This window comes from Plasmodium berghei, assembly GCF_900002375.2.
Source record: "Plasmodium berghei ANKA genome assembly, chromosome: 14".
Classification (NCBI taxonomy): Eukaryota; Apicomplexa; class Aconoidasida; order Haemosporida; family Plasmodiidae; genus Plasmodium; species Plasmodium berghei.
In genome coordinates, this window is record NC_036172.2 from 1,471,425 (window position 1) to 1,495,676 (window position 24,252).

Below are 24,252 nucleotides of genomic sequence, written 5' to 3' on the forward strand. Positions count from 1 at the left end.
GTAAAAAACGGTAAAACAAATATATATTTATATATATGTTTATTTGCTTATAACCTTCACCCCACAGTCAAAGAATAACTTAATTGATATTCTATTTTTAGCAAGTTAGGATAAATCGAAGAAAATGACATAATTTTTTGAAGAAGTGTCATTACTAATTAGCAATAAAAAAAGGAATTAAATAAATCAAGTTGGTATATTAAAACACGAAATAAAATAAATACCCCAAAGTATGGGTTTTGTCGTGAATTATTATTTATGTGTGTAGTAAAATTTTGAAGGTAATAAAAATTAGAGCGAAAAAAATTTATTATAATATAATTTATTTTTCATCACAGAAAATACATAAATTAGAGAAATAAATTCATATTCATTTTCATTTATATATTAAACTTCATCAAAAATTAGAAAGATAAGTTTTTCCCTATTTTCATTATGTGGCATAAAATGGGGGAATAATAAATTTCTATATTCATACAATTTTTTAATATGAGCTTATGTTAATATTTTTTTTATCTAAGAGGGCAATTCTCATTACCTTTTTTCCAACTAATCAATAAAAATAATATATCTATATATACATTTCATATTATAACTTTTTTTTTAAATAATAATGAATATATGACAAATTTGGGAAACATGATAATATTGTATATTTTAACTAATTTATATATGCATATATAAATATAACTAAATACATACAAGTGTGGAAGCAAGCAAATTGCTTTATACAATAAAAGGAAAATTAGCCAAAATACACACATATTTATTTATTTATTTTTTTAACCTGACTGGCAATAATAAAATAAAAAGATGGGCAAGCAAAAAATAATTGATGCTAGAAAAGCATACTATGAAGGGGACATCGAAAAATCCAAAGAAATTCATAGTCACTATCATAATCTCGATAAGCATGCTGAGCATCATAGCCTTGATAAAGATCATTTAAAAACTATAATATTTGGAAGCTTAGATGGAATAATTACAATTTTTGCAATTGTTTCCGGTTGTGTGGGTGCTAATATAACACCTGCACAAGTCATAATTATTGGGGTTGGTAATTTATTTGCAAATGCAATTTCTATGGGTTTTAGCGAATATACTAGTTCAACAGCTCAAATAGATTTTATGTTAGCAGAAAGACAAAGAGAAGAATGGGAAATAGAAAATTGTCCAACCGAAGAAAAACAAGAAATGATAGATATTTATATTAATAAATATAAATTTGATAGTAAGGATGCAAAAAATTTAGTAGAAATAACTTTTAGAAATAAACATTTTTTTTTAGAACATATGATGTCAGAAGAATTAGGTCTCATATTAACTAATGAAGATAAAAGTGAAGCATTTAAAAAGGGAATTTTAATGTTTTTAAGTTTTTGTTTTTTCGGTATGATACCTCTATTTTCTTATGTCCTTTACAATTTGTTTTTTAGTGCAGAAAATTACACTTCTTCTTTTGCCGTTGTTTTTATATCAACTCTCATCACTTTGTTTATTTTGGGTTTATTCAAGGTAGGTTTTTCAAAATCCGAGTTATCGCTCCCATTTTCTTTATTCTTTTATTTTTGTTTTATTCTTTTATTTTCTTTATTCTTTTATTTTTACTTTTTTTCCGATATAGTCCCAGTTTACCACTCAAAAGCCAATCGTGTGTGCCCTCAGTATGGTCCTAAATGGGTCGATTGCTGGAATGCTTCCATTTTTATTTGGGGTTTTACTTAAAACAAACTCAGGGGATTAAGAGTTTAAGAATGTGGAATGAATATTTTTGACTGTTTATCACATAAAACTGTATATATGTATACATATTTACAGTTGAATATACGGATAAATGTCGAGCTAAATGAAAAACAGCGCAAAAAATACTACGTTTTTAACATTTTAGTACCAACCTTTTTTAAAATTATCTTAATTTATCTATATCAGTCTTTATTTTTCATCCTAATATTTTTAATGATTTTATTTTATTAAAATGTTGTCATGAGCATATATAATAATTATATATTTACTATTTATAACATCATAAATAAGTTTATCATGTATATATTATATTTGGGTATGTGGCTATTTTAAAGAAAATATAATAATGATTATATAATTAACTCTATACAAATTTATTTTCCTTAATATTTTTCTCGAAATTTTATTCTATTCTTAAGGACAATTTACATTAAAAAGGAGACAAAAATAAATTATCCAAAAGAGAATGTATACTATATTTTTTTTGGAAAAATATGAAAAAAAAATTACGTTCATATTTTATGAGAAAATATTAATATACAGTTATTGACAAGCTACTTAAATTAAAAAAAAATATGAGGGGAAATGGAAAACTTTGAATTTATTACAAATTTATAAATTCTTAAAAAATAAAATAATATTTCATTATTTATACAAAGTATGATCGATACATTCAAGGAAAATGTAAAATAAATGGTGGTGATGTTGTAAATTTTTTTTTTTTAAATTATAGTTTATTCTATTTTTTTATATTCTGAAAATGTACATTTTCATAAAAGGAAGGAATACTCTTTCTATATACGAAAATATATTATCAGAATAAACTTATAAATATGTTGTATATATATATTCTCGGTTTATAGTTTTTTTATTTTATCATTTTTTTATTATCATTTTTTTATTTATCATTTTTTCACAATTTATCGTTTGCCTTTAAACACCTTCAAAGAAACACGCCAATTTGAATAGATACTAAATGAACATGTATTGTGTAACTATACTTCTTTCTATGGGTAGCTCAAAATATATAAAACCTTTATCCAAATAATAGTTATTTTGTTTTTTCCCATGCCTTTAAATACATAATAATGGAAGAAAAAAATGAAGGGGTAATAAAAATCGGGGCATATAAAAATTTAATAAGTGGGTCAGTTTTACATTGTTTAGAAACAGGAACTTTAGGGTTACCTTTAGAAGTATGGAAAACACGAATGTGTATTTATCGAAATGAAAATACAATTACTTCATTTATAAATATTTACAATAAAGGGATTGGACAATTTTATGGGGGGTTTTATGCTAAATTGGTAGAAAGTAGCACTAAAGGTGCAGTATTATTATTATCAAAAGAAAAGATAATCAAAGTCTTAAACGATTTAAACGTTAACAATACTATTAGTGGATTTGTAGGTGGGGCATGTGGAGGTATATGTCAATCGTTAGTTATGACCCCTTGCACATTTTTTATAACAGCAAGTATTGATAAGAATATTAATTATAAAGAAAAATTAATATATATTTTTAAACATTCTGGAATTTCAACATTATATAAAGGAAACTCTGCTATGTGCTTAAGACAAGGAACGAACTGGGCTAGTAGACAAGGTATAACCGAATGGGTGCGAAATATATATATTAGTAGAAAACAAAAAAAAAACGAAAAAGAATATGATAATGGGAAAATACCAGATAATATTAAAATTTGTGATATATCAAATCCAAATAAATTTAATCAAGATAAAAAAAATAATAATGAATTAAAAACAAGTGAAGAAATTATTTGTGGTATTATAGGTGGGTCATTATCAGTATGGAATAACCCTTTTGATGTTATTCGAGTTTACATGCAAAATAATGCAAATAAAAATATTAATTTAAATTTTACTCAATCATTTATAAATTTATATAAAGAAGGTGGAATATTATATTTATACAAAGGTGTCATACCCCGTTGTTTTCTTTGTATTTGGCAAACATTATTTATGGTAACTGGAATTAAGATATTAAATAACTATTTTTAGTTTTTTTTTTACCTTAACTATACATTTATTTGTATAAATTACACAAATATGTGCAATATATACCTTGACGTGTTAACGTTTTCGTTTTACATGATATTGGCTTGCTTAATTTTTTTATGATTATATTTGTATTTAATTTTATAACGTTACGGCGTCATAACGCCATAGAGTTTTAGGGCATGAAAAAACTTTAAAACACTAAAAAATTATCCGCAAAACAGCAACACGCTAAATGCGAATTTTAATAACTTAAAAAATTTTAATAGTTTTTTATTTTTTTTATTTTTATTTTTATTTTTTTTATTTTTATTTTTTATTTTATTTTTTTATTTTTTTTTATTGCACTGCGAAAAAACGGCAAAAATCGATGAAGAGCATGCGTAGCTTTGTTACAAACATACTTTTTCTTACTCATATTTGAATTAGATTAAAAATAATGAGTACTTTCTATGATTTATAATACTTCAAGGATATCTTTATTTGTATTATCTCTTTCCTTGGGTGTGTTAAAAAAATTTTTCATTTCAAAAAATCTTTTTTTTTTTATTTGATAAGCAATTTTTTTTAAAAGACTAAAATGTTTGTTATCCCGTTCTGCATAAATATCTTTAATAGGTGGACCAGTTTTTTTTTTTTGAATATAAAGTTGATAATTATCTTGTTCTTTTAAAAGATTTTTATTAATAGGCTCAGGCATTGCACACCCAGATATTTTAGAAATCCTTACGCATTCACCATTCATCATATATCTTCTTTTTACAACAGTTGGTTTTTTATTAACAGGATCTAATAAAGATATATTAGTAATATGTATTGGCATTTCTTGTGTAATTATACTACCTTTTTTATTTATAACATTCCATGCTGATTTTTTCATATTACACCCATCTACTATTACTGTATTTTTTTTAGGATTAATACTTAATACTAATCCTTCTTTATCTTTATCTGGGCCATATAAAACTTTTACTAAATCACCAACTTGGATATTTAGATAATAAGAAAGATTTAATCTTTTGGGTTGACTTTGCTCTCTTAAAGGATATGGTATACTTAATTCTTTGCTCAATTCTAAAAAATCATATTTATGATATTTTCTTTTTCTTTTATCAAGTTTCTTTGCTTGCATGAAATATTTAATATACCTTGACATTTTGATTTTAATTTATTTTTATAAATAATAAAAGATATTAAATCCCCAATCTGTTTATTTTCCTTAATTTTTATTTTTTTTTTTCACCACAATTAAAAATACATTCATTTTGTTTCTCATTTATTTTTGTAGATTATGTAATTTATGTTTTTTTCAATCTCAAAAAAATAAACAAAACGAGAATTAAATGAAATATACTTTATCAATTCCATTATTTTGTTTTATTTTTTTATTTTTTTCAATTTTATATTTTTATTATTTACCGCGGCTAATTTCATAATATATATATGATCATATATTATATATACCTTTAGGTATAACCTTTTTCATTTGTGGATTTAACATTGAATATTAGAATTATATGTTTTTTTTTTAATTTTAAATTAGCAAATATTTTGGATTAATAGTTTTATTTCTTCGTTTTTTTTTCTACATTATTTTGTTCATTACACTAGAATTGTACATGTTCTATATTTTTTATTTCCTTATTTTTTAACTGTGTTATTATATTTATTCTTTTTTTAATGCAATCATTTTGAGATATATATATATACTTTGTCCAATTTTTTGAAAAATATTATTTTATAAAAAAAAAATACAAAATTAGAGAATATATCTATGCTACGAGCCCTGAGCATGTGATGATTTTTCTACACAAAAAAAATGATAAAAAGCGATAACACAGTTATAAGTGCCTTACTATATATTGTTATGTATGTATACACATATGTTTATTACAAACATAAATGAATTAATAAAAATATTCAATATCACTTAATTTTGTTGATCAGTTTTAACTTGCCCCATTGAACGCTCAATAGTTTGTATACCACTACGTTAAAATAAAATATATTTTCATTTTTAGTGAAAATAAAATATGGAAACCTATATCGAAAAAAAGCACGTCGAGGAAAATTACATATTAAACAAGAAACAAAATGAAACAAAAAAAAATTTTGAGAATTGGGAAAAAAATCAGCAAAATAACTTTTCAAGAGGAACAACACAATTGATAAGTATCGATAATCCTAATTCGATAAATAATAAAAATTGTGATGATGAAAATAATAATATTTTGAAAAAAAATAATAAAATAATAAAAGGTGAAAGAATAGACAAAAACAATAATGAGAATAGTAATTTAATTATAAAGAATTTAGAAAAACAAACAGATCAAATAAGTATAAATATATTAAACATTTTAAAAGCATCAAATATTCCAAATTGTGATATATTAAAAAGAACAAATAAAAGATTTGCTAAAGCATTTTTATATTTAACTGAAGGGTATAATATGAATGTAAAAAATATAATAAAAAAATCTATATATAAAAGAAAATATAAAAATAACACATTAATTAAAATAAAAGATATACATGTTTATTCCTTATGTAAACATCATCTATTGCCATTTGAAGGGTTGTGTGATATTGAATATAATCCAGATAAATATATAATGGGGTTGTCAAAATTTTCAAGAGTTACTGATATATATGCACGACGCTTACAATTACAAGAAGATCTAACTAACGATATTTGCAATGCTTTAAAAAAATATTTAAAACCCTTATATATAAAAGTTACAATTAAAGCTAAACATTTATGCATTAATATGAGAGGAGTAAAGGAACATGATGCTATGACCGTTACACATGCATCATATGTATCAAAACAAAATGTTAGTTGTTTTAAAGAAAATATTAATTCTTCGAAAAATGAAATATCAAAATCGGATACCCATAATAAATCTTTATCATAAATAATAATTACCATGTTTAATACACACTTGTAACATGACTATAGTTTTTTTTTTTTTAAATAGTCCTATAAATGGTATAATATTTATATAACAAAAAAAAATATTTTTTACTGTTTGTTTTGTCTTTTTTCAAGTGCGAAAATGGTGATATATGTGCTAGCTAAATACACCTTTTAAATGGTATATTTTTTATTAAAAAAAAAAATAATTAAAAATATGTTCATTAAAATGAATAATTAGAAAAAATTATAAAACGCAATAACAAAACATAGATATATATATATATGTCAAACTGCAAATTACATAAAAAAATATTATTATATATATATATATATAAATATAAATACATATAGACAAAATTTTTATTGCATGCTTTAAAAGCTTTTATTTAATTTTTTTTTAAAATTGTGGGATTTAAAAAACAACGATGTATAAAATTAAAATAAAGACTCCCACATTTTTTTTAAAGATTATATAGAATAAATTTATTAGTATTCCATAGAAGTTCATTTGGGGATGATATTGGAATATTTTTTGTTTATAAAAAAAATATATATATACACATATTTTGTTCATAATTTTTATGTATGTGCATATTTCCTTATCTTTATCCCATATATATTATACCACATTTGAATTTATGAAAATTGGCACATGAACATTGGTTGTTATTATCTTCATCAATTTTTCTAAATAAATTATCGTTTTTCCATTTTTTCTTAAAATTTATTCAATATTGCTCCCCATAAAAAATATACACATTATAGTATATTATATTTCTGCTCAGTATATTTAATCATAGAATATTTCATTAGTAATGCCACAAAAAAATATGTTTTTTTTTCTAAATTATAGTTTAAAAATTTACTCCTAATCATCCAAAGAAATATGCGTCAAATTGATACAGTTAATGTTTCCACATGCCATTGTAAACGCTTTTTTAGGTTTTTTTTGCAGCTCCTGAAAACTAGCTTCATCTAAAAAGGTAACAAATAAGGAAAGAAATAACGAATACATTTGTTACACACCCATCTGTGCATGTATTTATTTTTTTTTGGTCGATCCAAACCTGCGTATAGAAAAATAAGAACCCTGTTAACATAAGTTATCGTTTCTATATTATCATTCCCCTTTTTAACTGATATGATAGGGCAATTGTCATTTTTATTTTTATCTCCAAACCAAAAAACACACGCATAATCATCTCCTAAAATAGGATCATCATTTTTTGTAATGCCATTTGCAATTTTACCTGTAAAGAATTTATTCAAATTAATTTTTTTTTTGAAAGAAAAATATAAAGAATTAATTTTTGGGAATATACAAGTGGCCGAATACGCACCCTTAGAAGTTATACTCATGGGTGTTCGGTCTTATATTATTATTTCTTATTTTTTTTTATTTATTTTTTCGTACATAAAATATTTTGGAGCTGCTGGGAATCTTTCCAATATTCTTTGGCTCTAGGGTGAACGTAATTCTCCCAGGCTCTACATAAAAGCAGAACTTCATTTGTTGATCTTTTTTCTATTGCGTCTCCAACTTTTGATACAACTTGAGATACATTATTACTGCTGCTATCCTATTCAAAAATATAAAAAAATGGGGATATGTCTTTTATTTCTTCGTATTTTTGTATATGCACTATGAATGCAATTTTTCTTTCTATATATTTTTTTTTCTTTTATTTGGGTAAGATTACATCGTATGTCACAACGGAACTTTTTTTTTCATCGTTTTTATTTGGTTTTTCACCATATATTAATTCTAAAATATAATCGAACGGAGATATTGAACAATAATGACAATTGAAAATATCCATTTTATTTTTTAATACAAAGGATGAATAATTTAAAAAATTATAAATTTAATAAAAAAAAATGAAAAAATCACATTACAAATTATTCTACAATTGTATATATATTATATACACATGGGTATGTATCTCATATGTCTACGCACTTATTTTTTAATGCATATTTTAAATAATATATGTATGAAATGAAATAAAAAAAAATTAAATAATTTTTTTTTTGGTTATTATTTATAGTATGGTATTTTTAGGATGACATTTTTTGCAAAGCAGCATTTAATGTGTGATTTTAGACGTTAAATAACAAATATGCATTTATTTATTTTTAAGAATGTAAAATCTAATTTTCTTTTATATTAATAATGCATAAAAGAAAGCACAAAACAAACACACGTTTGTTCTTCATTGTCTTACAAGGGTTAACCTGGCATGCTAATATGTACTATATAAATACTTCCATATTATGCATATCACATATATAGTATAATATTATTTTTATCAATTATTCTGACTTGTTAATAATATTTTTAATATAAAATAAAAAAAAAATATAAAAAACGAGAAAAAGGATGTACCCTGCACAAAATTACATGAACACTTGTAATTATTCATAAAAAAATATATAATTATTTCTGAATGCGCATATAAATAATATATATATAATTATAATATATATATATTATATATAATACATAATTATGTACAGTCACAAAAAATTATGCATTTGTAAATTCTTTTTATTATATAATACATATTTTTTTCTTTTATTATATATTAGTATATTCCATTTCATTTCATAACCATTAATACAACTGAACAAAATATTTTCCAAACATTTCCCCAATTTTTCCCAAAAAGGACAATTAAAATTTTTACAATTCTTTGCAAATTTTTTATCATAGTTAAATATATGTTTTAACTCCACCTCCATTTTAAATTATAAATAAATAGATATTTATGTACAACCCATACATATGTAACACAATTCGGGGAATTAAAAAAAAATGCAGTTACATTCAGACAGTTTCCATTAGGGTGACTTTATATTATTTGTTTACAATTTTTAAAATTAAAAATTCATGAAAAGAATCTTTATGATTTTAGTATGCAAATTTGTATAATTTAAATTGGGAAAGGTAGCAGATTATATTTTTTATCATTATTATGAAAAATATGTAAGAACTTAAAAAAAGCGAGAAAAATTCCATGTAATAATAAATTATATGTTTAATGATGGATGTAGTCATCCCCTTAAAAATGTATATAATTATTATACCGTCAAATAAAAAGCATAAAAATATAAAAGTAGAAAGCTAAATAAAAGGTTATACTTTTTGATATACAATTGATAAAAATAACAAAAACGAAAAGAAGGATATTGTATATATATTTTATTAAAACTTATGGACATATTTCTTTCATTTTTGTAACGCTTTTAGCTATATTATATATATATATATATATATATATATATATATATATGCTGAGATATATTCATTGTTTAAAATTAGTTAATTAAAATGTTGCATTTGTAGGATTTATGAAATATAGTGTGCACATAAATAATATTTTTTTTTCTATTGTTTTGATTTTTTGATAAATGTTAAAATAATTAACCACTATTTTACGTTAACAAATTTGAACGTGTAACGCACTTTATAGTTATATGATACTCATAATTTTTTTTATTTTTTATTTCTTAATTTCGTAATTTATTGCTTATTTTGAGAAGGTATGATTAAACCAGCACACCGATTGTTCATAAATCTTATGTATACAGAAATAAAACATTTAGCTAATAATTTTCTCTTAAAGGTAGACATTTTAAAAGTTATAGATACCAAATAAAAAAAAACTTTTAAATATCAAGCAATTATTATAAAGAAAATTAAACCCATCAAATTATTCGGAAAAAGTGTGGCATATATTTATAAAACTTAAGACAGTCATATAATTAATAAAAGACATAAAATAACAATTGTTCAATTTTTCCAATTATATGCATGTATATATATATGTCTGGATTTTTCAAGATTGTTTTTATGTTTAATTATCTCATTTTTTTTGTTTAAATTATCTGTTTGGTCTACCTGTATAAGATAAACTTTTTTCCCGTTTTTTTTTTATGGTATTTATTTTGGGGGGTTTATAATTTAAAAAACATTTTTCTTATACTTAAATCATTTTATCGCAATATAGTTTATACCCTCAAAAATTACATAATTAAAAGAACGGATATGTATATATACATATATATGTGTGTAATTGTAATTTTTATAGCTAAAAATAGGTAAATATATAAAAAGATATAAATATGTTTATATGTATTTTTTTCACTTTTCATCAAACATGACAATTATATTCAATTAAATTATTAATTGGTGAATTTCAAACTTGTAAATATATATATATATATAAAGATTTACACATATGTAATTGTAAAAAAAAAAAAAAAAAAACGTATATACATGTATACATAAATACAGTTACAATTCTTGGTGAAAAAAAAATAAATATTTATATTCTCGATTTGTAATTTTTTTTTTTATAAAATTATTAACATGCTTATTTTACTATATTTTTCCCCATATTTTGATATTTGTTCATTTTTTTTCATACATTTTCATATTTTTGCACAATTTTTGCACTTTCACAATTTGATCTTATATTTATATAAATTACATATTCACTAATAGGGATAAATAAATTCGAGGGGAACAGTTGTTAATACATGTAAAAACATGAATTATTAGCTTTTTTATTGGAATAAAACTTCCATACAAGGTTATTATTATTTATTTTTATTTTTTAAAAGAGTGATCAACCTTTATTTCAAAAATAATTTATTTGTGTTTATTTGTTTTACTCAACATATGAATGCATACATATTCGATTAACATAAGTCTTATAAAACAAAAGTGTGTGTATTGCCTAATGTGCGTATAAAGAAACAAAAGGATAATATACGTGATAATTATATTTTTATTAAAAAATTAAAGGTATTGTTGAAGAATAAGACGATATAATGCAATTGGTGTCTGATTTTGTGAGCGCAAAGTACCTATATGAAAAGGTACATATAAATAAGATAATTTCAAAAAATTATAAAGAAATAACAAAAAAAAATGAAATCCCACCATTTGAAGATGAAATAAGAACCTTTACAAATATTAGAAACAGTATTTTAACAGAACAATACAAAGGATCAAATGATAAGTTGTTAAAATTATATAAAGAATATTTATTTTATTTTGATATATTTAAAAAAAAAAAATTATTAAAAGACAATAATATATTAAATAGTAATAGTATATATGAAAAAAATAAAAAAGTAGAATATTTATTTGAGCAAGAAAATATAATCATATTATTCAATATATGTATGTTAAAATGTACCTTATTAAAATTTCATAAAAATTCAAATGACATGAAACTGTTAAATAAAATATCTAATAAAGTTGTAGATATATTTAATTATTTATTTGAAAATATGAATAATGATAATTTAACAGAATTATCAGATATCAATTGTGCTAGTACTTATATATTTTTATGTATGGCTTTGGCATATCATGAAAATATGTTTTATAACACTGCTATATTAAAAAAATGTAAAAGAAATTTATTATCAAAATTAAGTTATAATATATATACATATTTTAATAATGCATTATATTGTTTAGATGGGAAAATGCTTGATGTCTTTAAGAACGCAACCAAATTTTCAGTTGCAAAAGGTAATATACATTATATAAGAAATGTAAATAATTCATTTTATAATTTTGTTTTAATAAATAAGATAATTTTTATTAGCATTAGTAATTATCATTGTGCTTTAAAATATGCGCAATTAAATCAAGAAATTGATGATATAAATATTCAAAAATATGAAGAAGACAAAATTGGAGAAATTATTTGTAGATTAAAATATAGTTTAGATAATGTAAATAATGGAATCGAAATTTGTAAAAAGAATAATTTTAATATGAATTTTTCAGAATTAAAAGAAAAAATTATTAAATCCTTAAATTTTTTTGAACATGAAAATAAAAATATATATTTTGAGGTTATACCAACATATGATAAGTTAGATAAATTAAAAGGAACTGAAGTTGTAAAAGTCAAAGATATAGATATATCAGAGATTTATATAAAAAAAAATATTTCTAACGATTTAAAATTATTATTTAACAAACAAGCTCAAAATATTTATTATAAATATAATGGAGAATTAACACAAATATATAATTTGTTTGAAAAAAACTTTACTGTTTTAAATGACCAATTTAAAGTAATGAATATATCAAATCGAAAAAATATTATATCATCTCTTAACAATGCAATTATAAATTCATATAATAAAATCAAAGATTATTATAAACCTGCTATTTATTATAATAACTTAAATGCCCTGCATAATGTAGAAACACATTTACAAGAAATAATAATTCAAATCGAAACAAATTTAAATACAGAACATAAAAATAATTTTGAATTTCAAAAAAAATATATTAATATTGGAATAAATCAAGAATCTCTTAATTCATATAATTCATTTTTACAACATGTAACAAATTTTAAAACTTCTTTAGAACAGCTTCGAAAAAATATAGACACTTTTAAAAAATTTCTGGAAAATAATCATGAAAATTTTCAAATATGTGAAATGGAAATATCTGGATTTTATAAATATGTAATAGACAATCTCAATATTTCCACTAATGTAAACATTGAATCATTAGACAGCATCTATTTATATTATCAATCAATTTTATCAGAAGAAAATGAAACCCTAAAAAAAGAAAACGAACCAAATAAAATGGATGATTCTTCTTCTCTGAACATTGAAAAAAAATTTCAATATAATAATTTACCGTCACTAGTACATACTGATTTTCAAAGTTTTTTAAAAGAAAATAATATAATTATTAACATAAATAAAAATTTAGATAAAAATAACTTATTTCACTATGATAAATTAAATAACTATATTAATGTCCATTCAGAATATAAATTATTTTTTGTTCTCGTATCAATATATTTTTCATTAAGCATACAACTAAAAAAATTTTCATATCATTTACACGATTTGAAATATAGCATTAAAGATGAATTTTTGAATTCTATAACGGTACCTCTATATCTCGATACCTACTTTGTTATATATATATGCATATATGTTTTTTTTTTTTTTGTGTTCATGATTTGTAAAACGAATTATCCTATAAATAGGAAGGGTTATTCGTTACTTTTCATTTATAACTTTTTTTTTATTTTGTACAGGAGGAAAAAGATAGTGACAAATTGAATGAATTGTTGGAAAAGGAAAGGGAAATATTAGCTATGAAAAAAGAAAAACTCGAAGAAATTGTATCATCATTTGAAAGGGATCTTAATAAGTTTTATGATTATTTTCATGAATATAGCAAACTTGATAATTTCAAAACAATTGATGTAAGCTTATGTATATGAATATATCTTTATTTAAATAAGGAAATATTTCTGGCTGTATATATATATTTTTTTTTTTCCTTTTCAACAGAACTTTAACATATTTTTAAAAGAATTAATGGAAAACTGTAAAAAACTTAACACCATACATGAACGACATTCCCATACTTTGAAAAATTCGCTCATGCTTAAAGATGATGTAATATTATTTTATGTCTACAAAATATTTATATGATATGATTGTTTGGGGTATCAAATATCATAATTTTTGATTTAATCGTTTTTATTATCATTATTATTTGTTTGTTTGATTTCAGGTAAACAAGTATATATATATGCGGGAAAGCGAACGGTCAAATATAAGGTAATTATTTACATCCCAATAGTCATAATTTATTTATATTGTATTTATATCATATTTTTATTTTGCCAAGAATTTTATATCTTTACTATGAACATGCACACATGCTTTGGCTATTTCATCAAAACATTTCACTATTATGGATATATACACAAACTTATTTTTTATTTTTCCAATATTCAGAATACAACAAATACCCAATAACTGCCCAAAGAATGCTCATAATAGTCATAAGCCTTTTTAATGAAATGTGAAATAATATTCTTATTTGTTAACATATTTATTTGGACGTTTTTTGTATAAAATGTATATGTATATACACACACATGATATGGATATTTTTTTATTGAAAAAATGTATGTAAAATATGTTGACATATTTTTATTTGATATTTATACTCGTTTTGTACACACACATTTGTTAAATTGGGATAATTTGAAAATACAAATTAAAAATAAAAAATAAAATAATAATAGTAATATAAATAGAAAGGCATACCCTCGTTATAGTATAATAATGAATAATTCAAGCGCATGGATATATTTTGTTTGAATTTGTTCAAAACTATCTAATTAAAATTAGCTACATATATATTTGTATTATTTTTTTTGTCCTCTTATTTTATAAAGACACAAAATTATTTATATAAAATAAACCATGGTATTATTTTACCCCATCATTACCCCAAATAATATTTAAATATAAAATGCAAGTACAAATTATAATGTATAGAGTTTGAATTATGTTATGATCAATATGCCGAATGAAAAGCCATCAACTATTATTATTGTTGTGGATAAATAAAAGATGCTAAATTATTTTCTTTTCCAAAAATTTGTGTTTATAATTAAAAAATGAAATAAAAAAAAATAAAAAAATCCTTTACTTTTCCAACTTGAAGTATTCGTAATTTTTTAAAGGAATATATAATGTTTAAGCGAAAAATATCGAAAACAACATTTTTATAGAATATAAAATGATTAAATTGCTACAATAAATAATATCCATATAAATTATAATATATATACTTATTTATTTTTTGCCGTTGTTATTATTATATATACCATCATTTGAGCTTACGAGGTTTTTTGTTTTTAAAACCTTTATAATACTATTTTCAATACTTATAAATAATATTAACCATAGTATAATAAACAATATATATACAATGTTAATTAGAAATATATATATATAATAATAATAATAATATGTTACTTCCCCTTCTATTTCTATTATTGGAACAGTATATTTATATTTGGCAATTTTCTTTTATTAGTTAACATGTATAATATATATATATATATACGTGCATAATATATTTTGGATTTTCGTTTATTATAGAAATATGAAACAAAATAATTATTATATATATGTTATGGAAATATGAAACGTTAAAGGATGTTATTAATCCCCTGTAAGTACATCACTCTACCCTTTTTTCTTTTTACTTATTTTATTCATACTTAATTTCTTTACGCTTTTTTATAATTGCACTATGTGATATATAATATTTGTAATATATATAAATATATGTACTATATATTAATTATGTATATTATCAACTATGTATTTCATCAATTATGTACTATATATGCAAATGATATAGATTAATATCATATATGGTACAAAATGTTTGCGTACATTTTGCATTATATATATATATGTAATATATATTGCTTACTATTTTTATCGGTATGCAAATATAATTAAAATAACTTAATTTTTTTCTATGGCCCTACATAAATATGCATATTTAATGGGTTTTATTAATAAAAGTAGTAATATTAAATTATTAAAAAAATACAAAAAATTATATTAAAATAATATATTTTTATTATTTATAAAAAACATCAAAAAACTTAATAAATTAAAGATCATAAAAAAAACAAAAAAATAAAATAAAAAAAACATAAAAAAAACAAAAAAAACAAAAATAAAAACAAAAAAAACAAAAATAAAAACAAAAACAAAAAAAAACAAAAATAAAAACAAAAACAAAAAAAAACAAAAAAAGCAAAAAAAAAACATAAAAACAAAAAAAAAAACATAAAAACAAAAAAAAAAACATAAAAACAAAAAAGACCCAAAATATAATATTATAAACAAATCGAAGAATATATAATTAAAAAATATTTTTTAAATAAGGCAAATAAAGATAATAAAAACAAACAGGTAATATACTAAATAGAAAGCTGGGGGGGGTGAAAATTTTATAACCATATATACAATTTGTTGAGTGAATGACTTTTTCATTTATAAATGTGACAATAGAAAGTTTTGTATCATATAATATGCATATAAAAATATGCTACTTTCATTCTATATATATTTCAAAAATTAATATATATTCTATGTGTGCGTATATATCTCCAATGGTTTATATTATCCCTTATTTTTGTTTAGAAAAAAATATATATTTTTAATTTATATAAATTGATAATATATTATGCATATTTATAGCATGATACATAATTTGTATTTGACATATATATGATCCCTTTTAAAAATCTACAAAATATTCTTCATTTTATATTTACAAATATATTTATATTTCCTCATTACTAATATTTTTTTTTTTTCACAGCTAGCCAAAATGATAGCTAACAGTACGAATATAATGCCCCCAAGTTTTTCCACAGCATCGCTTTATGTTGGTGATTTAAGCGAAGATGTTACAGAAGCTGTTTTATATGAAATATTTAATACAGTTGGACATGTATTGTCTATTAGAGTATGCCGAGATAGTGTAACACGAAAATCTTTGGGGTATGCATATGTGAATTATCATAATTTGGCAGATGCAGAAAGAGCATTAGACACTTTAAATTATACAAATATAAAAGGTCAACCAGCTCGATTAATGTGGAGTCATAGAGATCCATCATTGCGTAAAAGTGGAACTGGGAATATATTTGTAAAAAATTTAGATAAAACAATAGATAATAAAGCTTTATTCGATACATTTAGTATGTTTGGTAATATATTATCATGTAAGGTTGCAACAGATGAGTTTGGAAAAAGTAAGAATTATGGATTTGTACATTATGAAGATGAAGAAAGTGCTAAAGAGGCTATTGAAAAAGTAAATGGAATGCAATTAGGATCGAAAAATGTATATGTAGGCCATTTTATTAAAAAATCCGAGAGAGCTACTAATGATACAAAATTTACAAATTTATATGTAAAAAATTTTCCTGATACTGTAACTGAAGCACATTTAAAACAATTATTTAGCCCATATGGTGAAATAACATCTATGATAGTAAAATCCGATAATAAGAATCGAAAGTTTTGTTTTATTAACTATTCAGATGCAGATAGTGCAAGAAATGCTATGGAAAATTTAAATGGAAAAAAAATTACAGAGGATGGTAAAATAGATTATAATTATGATCCTAAAAAAGAAGAAAGTGAAAAAGCAGCAAATGAAAATTATAATAATAATAATACTACTTCTGAGGAAAATGCTACAACATCTGAAACACCAGCAGAAAAAAAAACAACTGATTCTGAATCAGCTACTAATAAAGATGCAACACCTGGAGAAGATCAAACAAGTGCAAATGGAACAACAACAACTGTAACATCTACAACAGATGCAAAAACTGAAGAAACACCCAACGATAATACTGCTAATGCTGGTATAAATGCATCTATTACTGAAAAAAAAGATAAAAAAAAATCTGGAGAAAGCACTGAAACACCAAACATATTATATGTAGGCCCTCATCAATCTAGAGCTAGAAGACATGCAATTCTAAAAGCTAAATTTGATACATTAAATACTGAAAGCAGAAATAAACATCCAGGTGTCAATTTATATATAAAAAATTTAGATGATTCTATGAATGATCAAACTCTTAAAGAATTATTTGAACCATATGGAACTATAACATCAGCAAAAGTTATGAAAGATGATAAGGATCAAAGTAAAGGATTTGGTTTTGTTTGCTTTGGAACTCATGAAGAAGCAAATAAAGCAGTAACAGAAATGCATTTAAAAATAATAAATGGAAAGCCATTATATGTGGGATTAGCTGAAAAAAGAGAACACAGATTATCCAGATTACAACAAAGATTTCGTATGAATCCAATAAGGCATCATATTAATAACTCATTGAGTTCTCCAATCCAATATCCAAACAATCAAACACCACAATTACAATTTAATCAAAATACATTGAATTATGGAAGACCTGTTATTACAACATTTAATCAAAATAATTTAATATCATGGAGACATCAGCAAGCAGCAGCTCAACAACAAGCTGTACATCAACAAGCTGCTGCACAACAACTTGGATTTAATGCAGGTTTAAGAGGCCAAATAAACCAAATGAGATTATATACACAAAATAATATGATGAATCATAATATTGGCCAAAACAAAGCTAGTCAACAATTACATCATAATCAACAATATTCTATGGGGCCAAATCCACAACATCAACAAACAAATTTAAATGCACCAGGGCAAGCCAATCCTCAGCAATTACAAGGCACAGCACCAGTTCCAAATAACCAATTATTAAATAATAATATGAGAAATATGAATAATCGAGGGAATCGAAATCTACCAGGTATGAATATGCAATCCCCAAAACAAATGCCTTTAAATATGATAGGAGCAAAACAAACTAATACTCAGCAAAACCAACCACAAGGACAACCACAAGGACAACCACAAGGACAACCACAAGCTCAACCTCAAGTTCAATCACAACAAAAAACTGGCCAATCAATACAACAACAACCAATTCCACAAAATAGTAATTTTAAATTTACATCGCAAGCTAGAAATCGTATGGAATTACCAAATAAAAATGCAAATAAAGTAAATAATATGAATCCAGGATATAACAATAATACTACATTAACTGCTGCAGCATTAGCATCTGCCCCACCTTCAATGCAAAAACAAGTCCTTGGAGAAAATTTATTTCCATTAGTTGCCAATTACCATCCAACATTAGCTGGGAAAATCACAGGTATGATGCTTGAAATGGATAATTCAGAATTATTAATTTTATTAGAAAATGAAGATCAACTTAAAAAGAAAATTGATGAAGCTCTTGTAGTTTTGCAAAATGCCAAATAAAGTTTGTCTGATATTTTTATGAATCGGAGTTACCGATAATTTGTTTTTCAGGCACAAACAGCGCATAATATAAAAATTAAAACGAATTAAATATAATTAAACAAAAGCAGCTTTCGAGTATCGTAATTCTTTTATATCTGTATGCATATACGTATTGAAGAAGGCTATGAATGTATAACATGTGTGTATATATATTATGCACATTTTTGTGCAGAGAAATAAGAAAGAGTATTCGAATTATGTGAAAAATTTATTAAGTCTAGAATTTTTTTGTATCCAAAAGGAATAAAAGAGCATTTTAAGTCAATTTTTATATAAGAAAAAATAATTGTTTTGAATTGAGCATACTTAATGCAAATATGAAATGAATCAAGAAAAAAAAAAAAAAAAATATATATATATATATATATATATATATTGCTGCATGAGCAATATACATGTTTATATATACATGAATTTATGCATAATTCATTTTGAAAATAATATTTTATATTCATATCGACGCATATTTTGTTGTTCATACTTGTATGTATGTTTGTATGCATTTGGTATATAAATAATTTTTTTTCTTATATCTATTTATGTATATGGATATATATTTACCGCGTATCTCCATTTTGCTCTTATCAACATTTTTAATTTTAATATTTTTAAAGAACACTGTAAAGCTCTATTATTTAAAGAAAAAATGATATAAACCATGCCCCCTTTATCAAATTAAATTTTATTGTTACGAAAAAATAAAAATGTATAGGCGGCAATCCTATGAGCAGTAATTCCAACATGACTAATTGCGGTTGGAAAATATATTTTTAATTTTGATAATTAAATAACTATATTCCAATCTTTTATTTTTCATCAATAATGTTTGATCAAAATAAGAAATATATTATTTGTCCCTTAAAAATGCTAGAAAAGTATATTTTTTTTAAATTACAAGAATAATACTGATAATATTATTATCACTGTAATTATGTGCTTAGATTGTTAATACTTCATTATATAGGAATTTTTTTCCTCACATTTTCAAAAAAATTAAGTTCCATATTCCTCAAAATATTTTAAATAATCTATTTACAAAGGCATCCAAAAATATATATATCATATTTTTATTTATATAATAAAAAATTAATTTATTACCTAGTGAACATTTTGTCATAATTTTCAACTATGAGAAAAATTAAAAAAAAAAAAAAACATATTTATAGGGTTATTTTAAAATTTGCAAATTTAATTTTCAATGAAAAATTTTATTATTGTTATTTTTCGGCTTTTAAATAGTGACAAGTATGCAAAGTATAATTTCAAAAAAAAATGAGTTAAAAAAATGATAATAATAATATAAATATATGCATATATAAGTTGATTATATGGGAAAAGTAGGTGGCGTTGTTCTGTTTATATATTTAAATCAATTTATTGAAATAAATCGATACATTGGTATGTATATTTAAAAACTAAAAAACGATATTGTTTTGTTTTCCTTATTGATTATGAATATTTGTTTGTATAATTTATAGTAAGAAAAAAAAAATTGTCATTCTATTTTTCAAAATTTGAAGTGCTATTCACAAAAAGTTTTTATTTAGGAAAATTAATATTTGAAATAAAATGACTAATTTTATATAAATATATTTTTAAAAAATTACACCAAGAAAAAAAATGTCAAATATCAAAATAGGGGACTAAATGCTAATACATATTATATATATTTATTTATATATATGTATATGAGTATGCTTCGTTATTTATCCATTTTGTTAATAATATAAATTCGTTTTGAATACTTAAAAATTAATATTAACGGCAAGGTAAAAATAGTAAACAGAAAACGCAAGTGAAAATATCCAATATATATGATGCTTATAAACACATCAGATGGTATATACTTAAGAAAATAAAACTGCTTCATATACATATACATAAATTTTGGTAAATATAGTATGAGTGCTAATATTTTTGAAGGGGTTACTGTCCTAATTGATGATGGTTTTTATACCTCTGAAGATAATGAACAAGAAAAAAAAAAAAAAAAAAAAAATACAGCTAGCAAAAATTATACTAACTTAAAAAATAAAAAAAGCAAGGTAAGCCATAATGAGCAATATAATATATTAGAAAAAAATATGAATGAAAATTCCAATGATAAAAGTGAAAATAGTGTATCTTCAGATGATGATCAAGTAAATGAATTCGAAAAGCAAAATAATAATAAATATAATAATTTAAAAACAAAAAAAAACGAAGAATATCATTACTTTAACTTGGACAACTACTTAGGTAGTGATAACGATTTAAATGAAGAAAATGAACAGTCATATAATAATCAAACAAATAAAAAGGTAAAAGGTATTAGCGGAAAAGTATGGAATGACTCAGAAGATGATGAATATGATGATGATTCATATGATCGAAAGTTAGATAGACTTAAAATAATTCAAGATAATGATCATTTAAATGATAATATATGTATTGACGCATTTGATGAAAAAGTAAATGTTGAAGATATTTCAGTTAAAGGAAATCGTGATATAAATGCTTTTCCTTCAGAAGATATATATATATATGATAATAAAGATACTGATTATAATATATATAATACAAAAAAAAATAAAAAACAAAACGAAAAATGTATTTTTTTAAAATATCGATTACATCAATATACGTTTAATCAGATTAATGAAAAAAAAATTAAACAAATTGTTTCCTTACCAAATAAAAACATAATTTTATCTGTTTATAAAAATAATTTATATGTTATGGAGTATAAAGATGAAGAATTAAATGCTTCTAAAAAATTAAAATTTAATAAAATACTTAATTATGTTGAAGAATATAATGAAAGTTCTTATATACTATCCAATGACATTTTCCTTCGAAAATATGATATGACAAAGGAGTAAGAAATAAAAATAAAGAGAAAAATATTTAAATTTGTTTGATATATGATTATTTTATATTATTATTTCATGTGGCCATGTATATAGTTCCTAGTATTTTTATTATTTTGTATATTTTTATTTTCATATATTTTGTAATAAATTAACTTTTTTTAGCGCGATATATAAAACTAGAGTTCACAATCCAAATACTGTTCTTATTCCAAAAGAAATAAAATTTTATACCAAAAATAATAATTTAAATGATGAGACGAAAGATGAATTTAGTGATTTATATTCCATGTCTTTTTATTCGTCAAACAAAATAAATATTTATGATACAAGAAGCTATGATATTGTTAAAAGTTTTGAATTAAGTAATCGTTTTATAGGTATGAATTTTCATAAAAAAACAAATAGATTATTTGCTATAGATAGTAAAGGATATATATATAATTGGTGTTTAAACACAAATAAATTAATTAATAAAATGATGGATAATTATTCAGTTTTTCCATCTGCATTTGAAGTATATAAGGACTATCTTGTTACTTGTTCATTTAATGGATTCCTTAATTTATTTGATATTAATAATTTAAATAAGCCAATAAAATCTTTTAAAAACTTAACACATAGTATTCGAGATGTAGTTTTCAGTCCAGCTCATAATTGTCTATTATATTATACACATCTTTTAAAAAACGGAATTAGGATGGTAAATTTAGATACAAAATATGTATACTGTAATATACCTTGGCTCACTACACGATCCAAATATAATATATATGCTGCGAATTTTTTTAACAACGGCAACAATTTTTGTTTTGCTACAAGCTCTAATTCTTTTTATGTTTACGATATTTGTGGCTACAATTAACTATCAACATTTTGTCGTAAATATTTTTAGTTTGGAATAATTTGAAATATATAGCTAGCTACCTATTTTTTTTTTTTTTTATATATTTTGGCTATTTAGTTTACCATAGCTGTTTTATTTGGTGTGAACATTTTTTTGCATATATATTTTTTTTTAATTATTTGATCCACATTGTTAATCTTAATTCATCGCTATTGTTGCTTCATTTCATTATTTATTTATTTTTTAATATTACACATATGTGGATACTTTCTTTTTTATGTCCCTAACAAATTATATTTCCATAAAAATTACAAATAACGAAAAAAATGCATCCCCCATACAATACGCATATATGATGAGACATATATGGACTATACTTTTCGCAATTTTACTAAATCATAAATAAATAATTTTTAAACTGTGTAAATATATTTACAACCAAAAATTACAAATAAAGTAATAAAGTAATAAATAAAATAATAAAATAATAAAATAACAATAATAGTATAATCATGTGAGTGGACTATTTTGCATTACTTGAAAAATGACCCTCATATGAAAATGCTAATATCGGTAATTTGTACAAAAAATAAAAAAATAAATGTAAAAATAAATATAAATTCCCTTTTACACATTTATATAATTTTTGAATTCGTTAAAACGATCCAAATATTTTATTTATTTTTTCTTCTTTATGTGTAAAGTCGCAATTACACAAATACTTTAAGTATTATTTTACATAATAATTTTAGGGAAATATTTTTAATAAAATTCAAGGCGAGGGAAATATAATATAATAAAGCAAAAAAAAAGGATAAAAACAATAATAATTGTTAGTAATATATAAAAAAAATATTATTAAAATAAACAAAAAAAATACTATTATAAATAAAACAAAAAAAATAACATTTGTGTAATGTAAAAACATTATTATATCACATTTATGCTAAGAGAGATAAAAATATATATTATATTTTTCGAAGTCTTTATTTATTAATTTTAATTATATATTATTGTGATACACAAAAGTTATTATACGTTTTTAAAAAAAATATTTATATCCTCATTTTTTGGATATCCTATTTTTATTAATTTTTTTATGCATTTTCAAGAAT

General features: G+C 22.2%; 8 protein-coding genes across 8 annotated transcripts; 6 read left to right on the top strand and 2 right to left on the bottom strand.

The window, feature by feature from the left end:
• Positions 1 to 813: 813 nt before the first annotated feature.
• PBANKA_1438600 (vacuolar iron transporter) lies at positions 814 to 1,744 on the top strand (the record flags this gene model as incomplete). Its single annotated transcript, XM_034567744.1, has 2 exons — positions 814 to 1,515; positions 1,625 to 1,744. The coding sequence occupies 2 exons, from the start codon at positions 814 to 816 to the stop codon at positions 1,742 to 1,744; spliced, it is 822 nt and encodes a 273-aa protein (XP_034424210.1).
• A 1,087-nt stretch (positions 1,745 to 2,831) lies between these two features.
• PBANKA_1438700 (citrate/oxoglutarate carrier protein, putative) lies at positions 2,832 to 3,764 on the top strand (the record flags this gene model as incomplete). The annotated part of the gene is made up of 1 exon (XM_034567745.1): positions 2,832 to 3,764. One exon carries the CDS (start codon positions 2,832 to 2,834, stop codon positions 3,762 to 3,764), a length of 933 nt encoding a protein of 310 aa, XP_034424211.1.
• Positions 3,765 to 4,218: 454 nt separating this feature from the next.
• PBANKA_1438800 (50S ribosomal protein L24, putative) lies at positions 4,219 to 4,917 on the bottom strand (the record flags this gene model as incomplete). Its single annotated transcript, XM_034567746.1, has 1 exon — positions 4,219 to 4,917. One exon carries the CDS (start codon positions 4,915 to 4,917, stop codon positions 4,219 to 4,221), a length of 699 nt encoding a protein of 232 aa, XP_034424212.1.
• An 877-nt stretch (positions 4,918 to 5,794) lies between these two features.
• Positions 5,795 to 6,676, top strand: PBANKA_1438900 (GTP cyclohydrolase 1, putative; the record flags this gene model as incomplete). Its single annotated transcript, XM_034567747.1, has 1 exon — positions 5,795 to 6,676. The coding sequence occupies one exon, from the start codon at positions 5,795 to 5,797 to the stop codon at positions 6,674 to 6,676; it is 882 nt and encodes a 293-aa protein (XP_034424213.1).
• Positions 6,677 to 7,546: 870 nt separating this feature from the next.
• On the bottom strand, positions 7,547 to 8,498 carry PBANKA_1439000 (conserved protein, unknown function; the record flags this gene model as incomplete). Its single annotated transcript, XM_034567748.1, has 4 exons — positions 7,547 to 7,653; positions 7,746 to 7,928; positions 8,093 to 8,258; positions 8,379 to 8,498. 4 exons carry the CDS (start codon positions 8,496 to 8,498, stop codon positions 7,547 to 7,549), a joined length of 576 nt encoding a protein of 191 aa, XP_034424214.1.
• Positions 8,499 to 11,514: 3,016 nt separating this feature from the next.
• Positions 11,515 to 14,545, top strand: PBANKA_1439100 (BRO1 domain-containing protein, putative; the record flags this gene model as incomplete). The annotated part of the gene is made up of 5 exons (XM_034567749.1): positions 11,515 to 13,620; positions 13,773 to 13,943; positions 14,032 to 14,139; positions 14,258 to 14,304; positions 14,485 to 14,545. 5 exons carry the CDS (start codon positions 11,515 to 11,517, stop codon positions 14,543 to 14,545), a joined length of 2,493 nt encoding a protein of 830 aa, XP_034424215.1.
• A 2,349-nt stretch (positions 14,546 to 16,894) lies between these two features.
• Positions 16,895 to 19,399, top strand: PBANKA_1439200 (polyadenylate-binding protein 1, putative; the record flags this gene model as incomplete). The annotated part of the gene is made up of 1 exon (XM_034567750.1): positions 16,895 to 19,399. One exon carries the CDS (start codon positions 16,895 to 16,897, stop codon positions 19,397 to 19,399), a length of 2,505 nt encoding a protein of 834 aa, XP_034424216.1.
• Positions 19,400 to 21,342: 1,943 nt separating this feature from the next.
• PBANKA_1439300 (WD repeat-containing protein, putative) lies at positions 21,343 to 23,155 on the top strand (the record flags this gene model as incomplete). Its single annotated transcript, XM_034567751.1, has 2 exons — positions 21,343 to 22,298; positions 22,456 to 23,155. 2 exons carry the CDS (start codon positions 21,343 to 21,345, stop codon positions 23,153 to 23,155), a joined length of 1,656 nt encoding a protein of 551 aa, XP_034424217.1.
• Between the last annotated feature and the right edge of the window lie 1,097 nt (positions 23,156 to 24,252).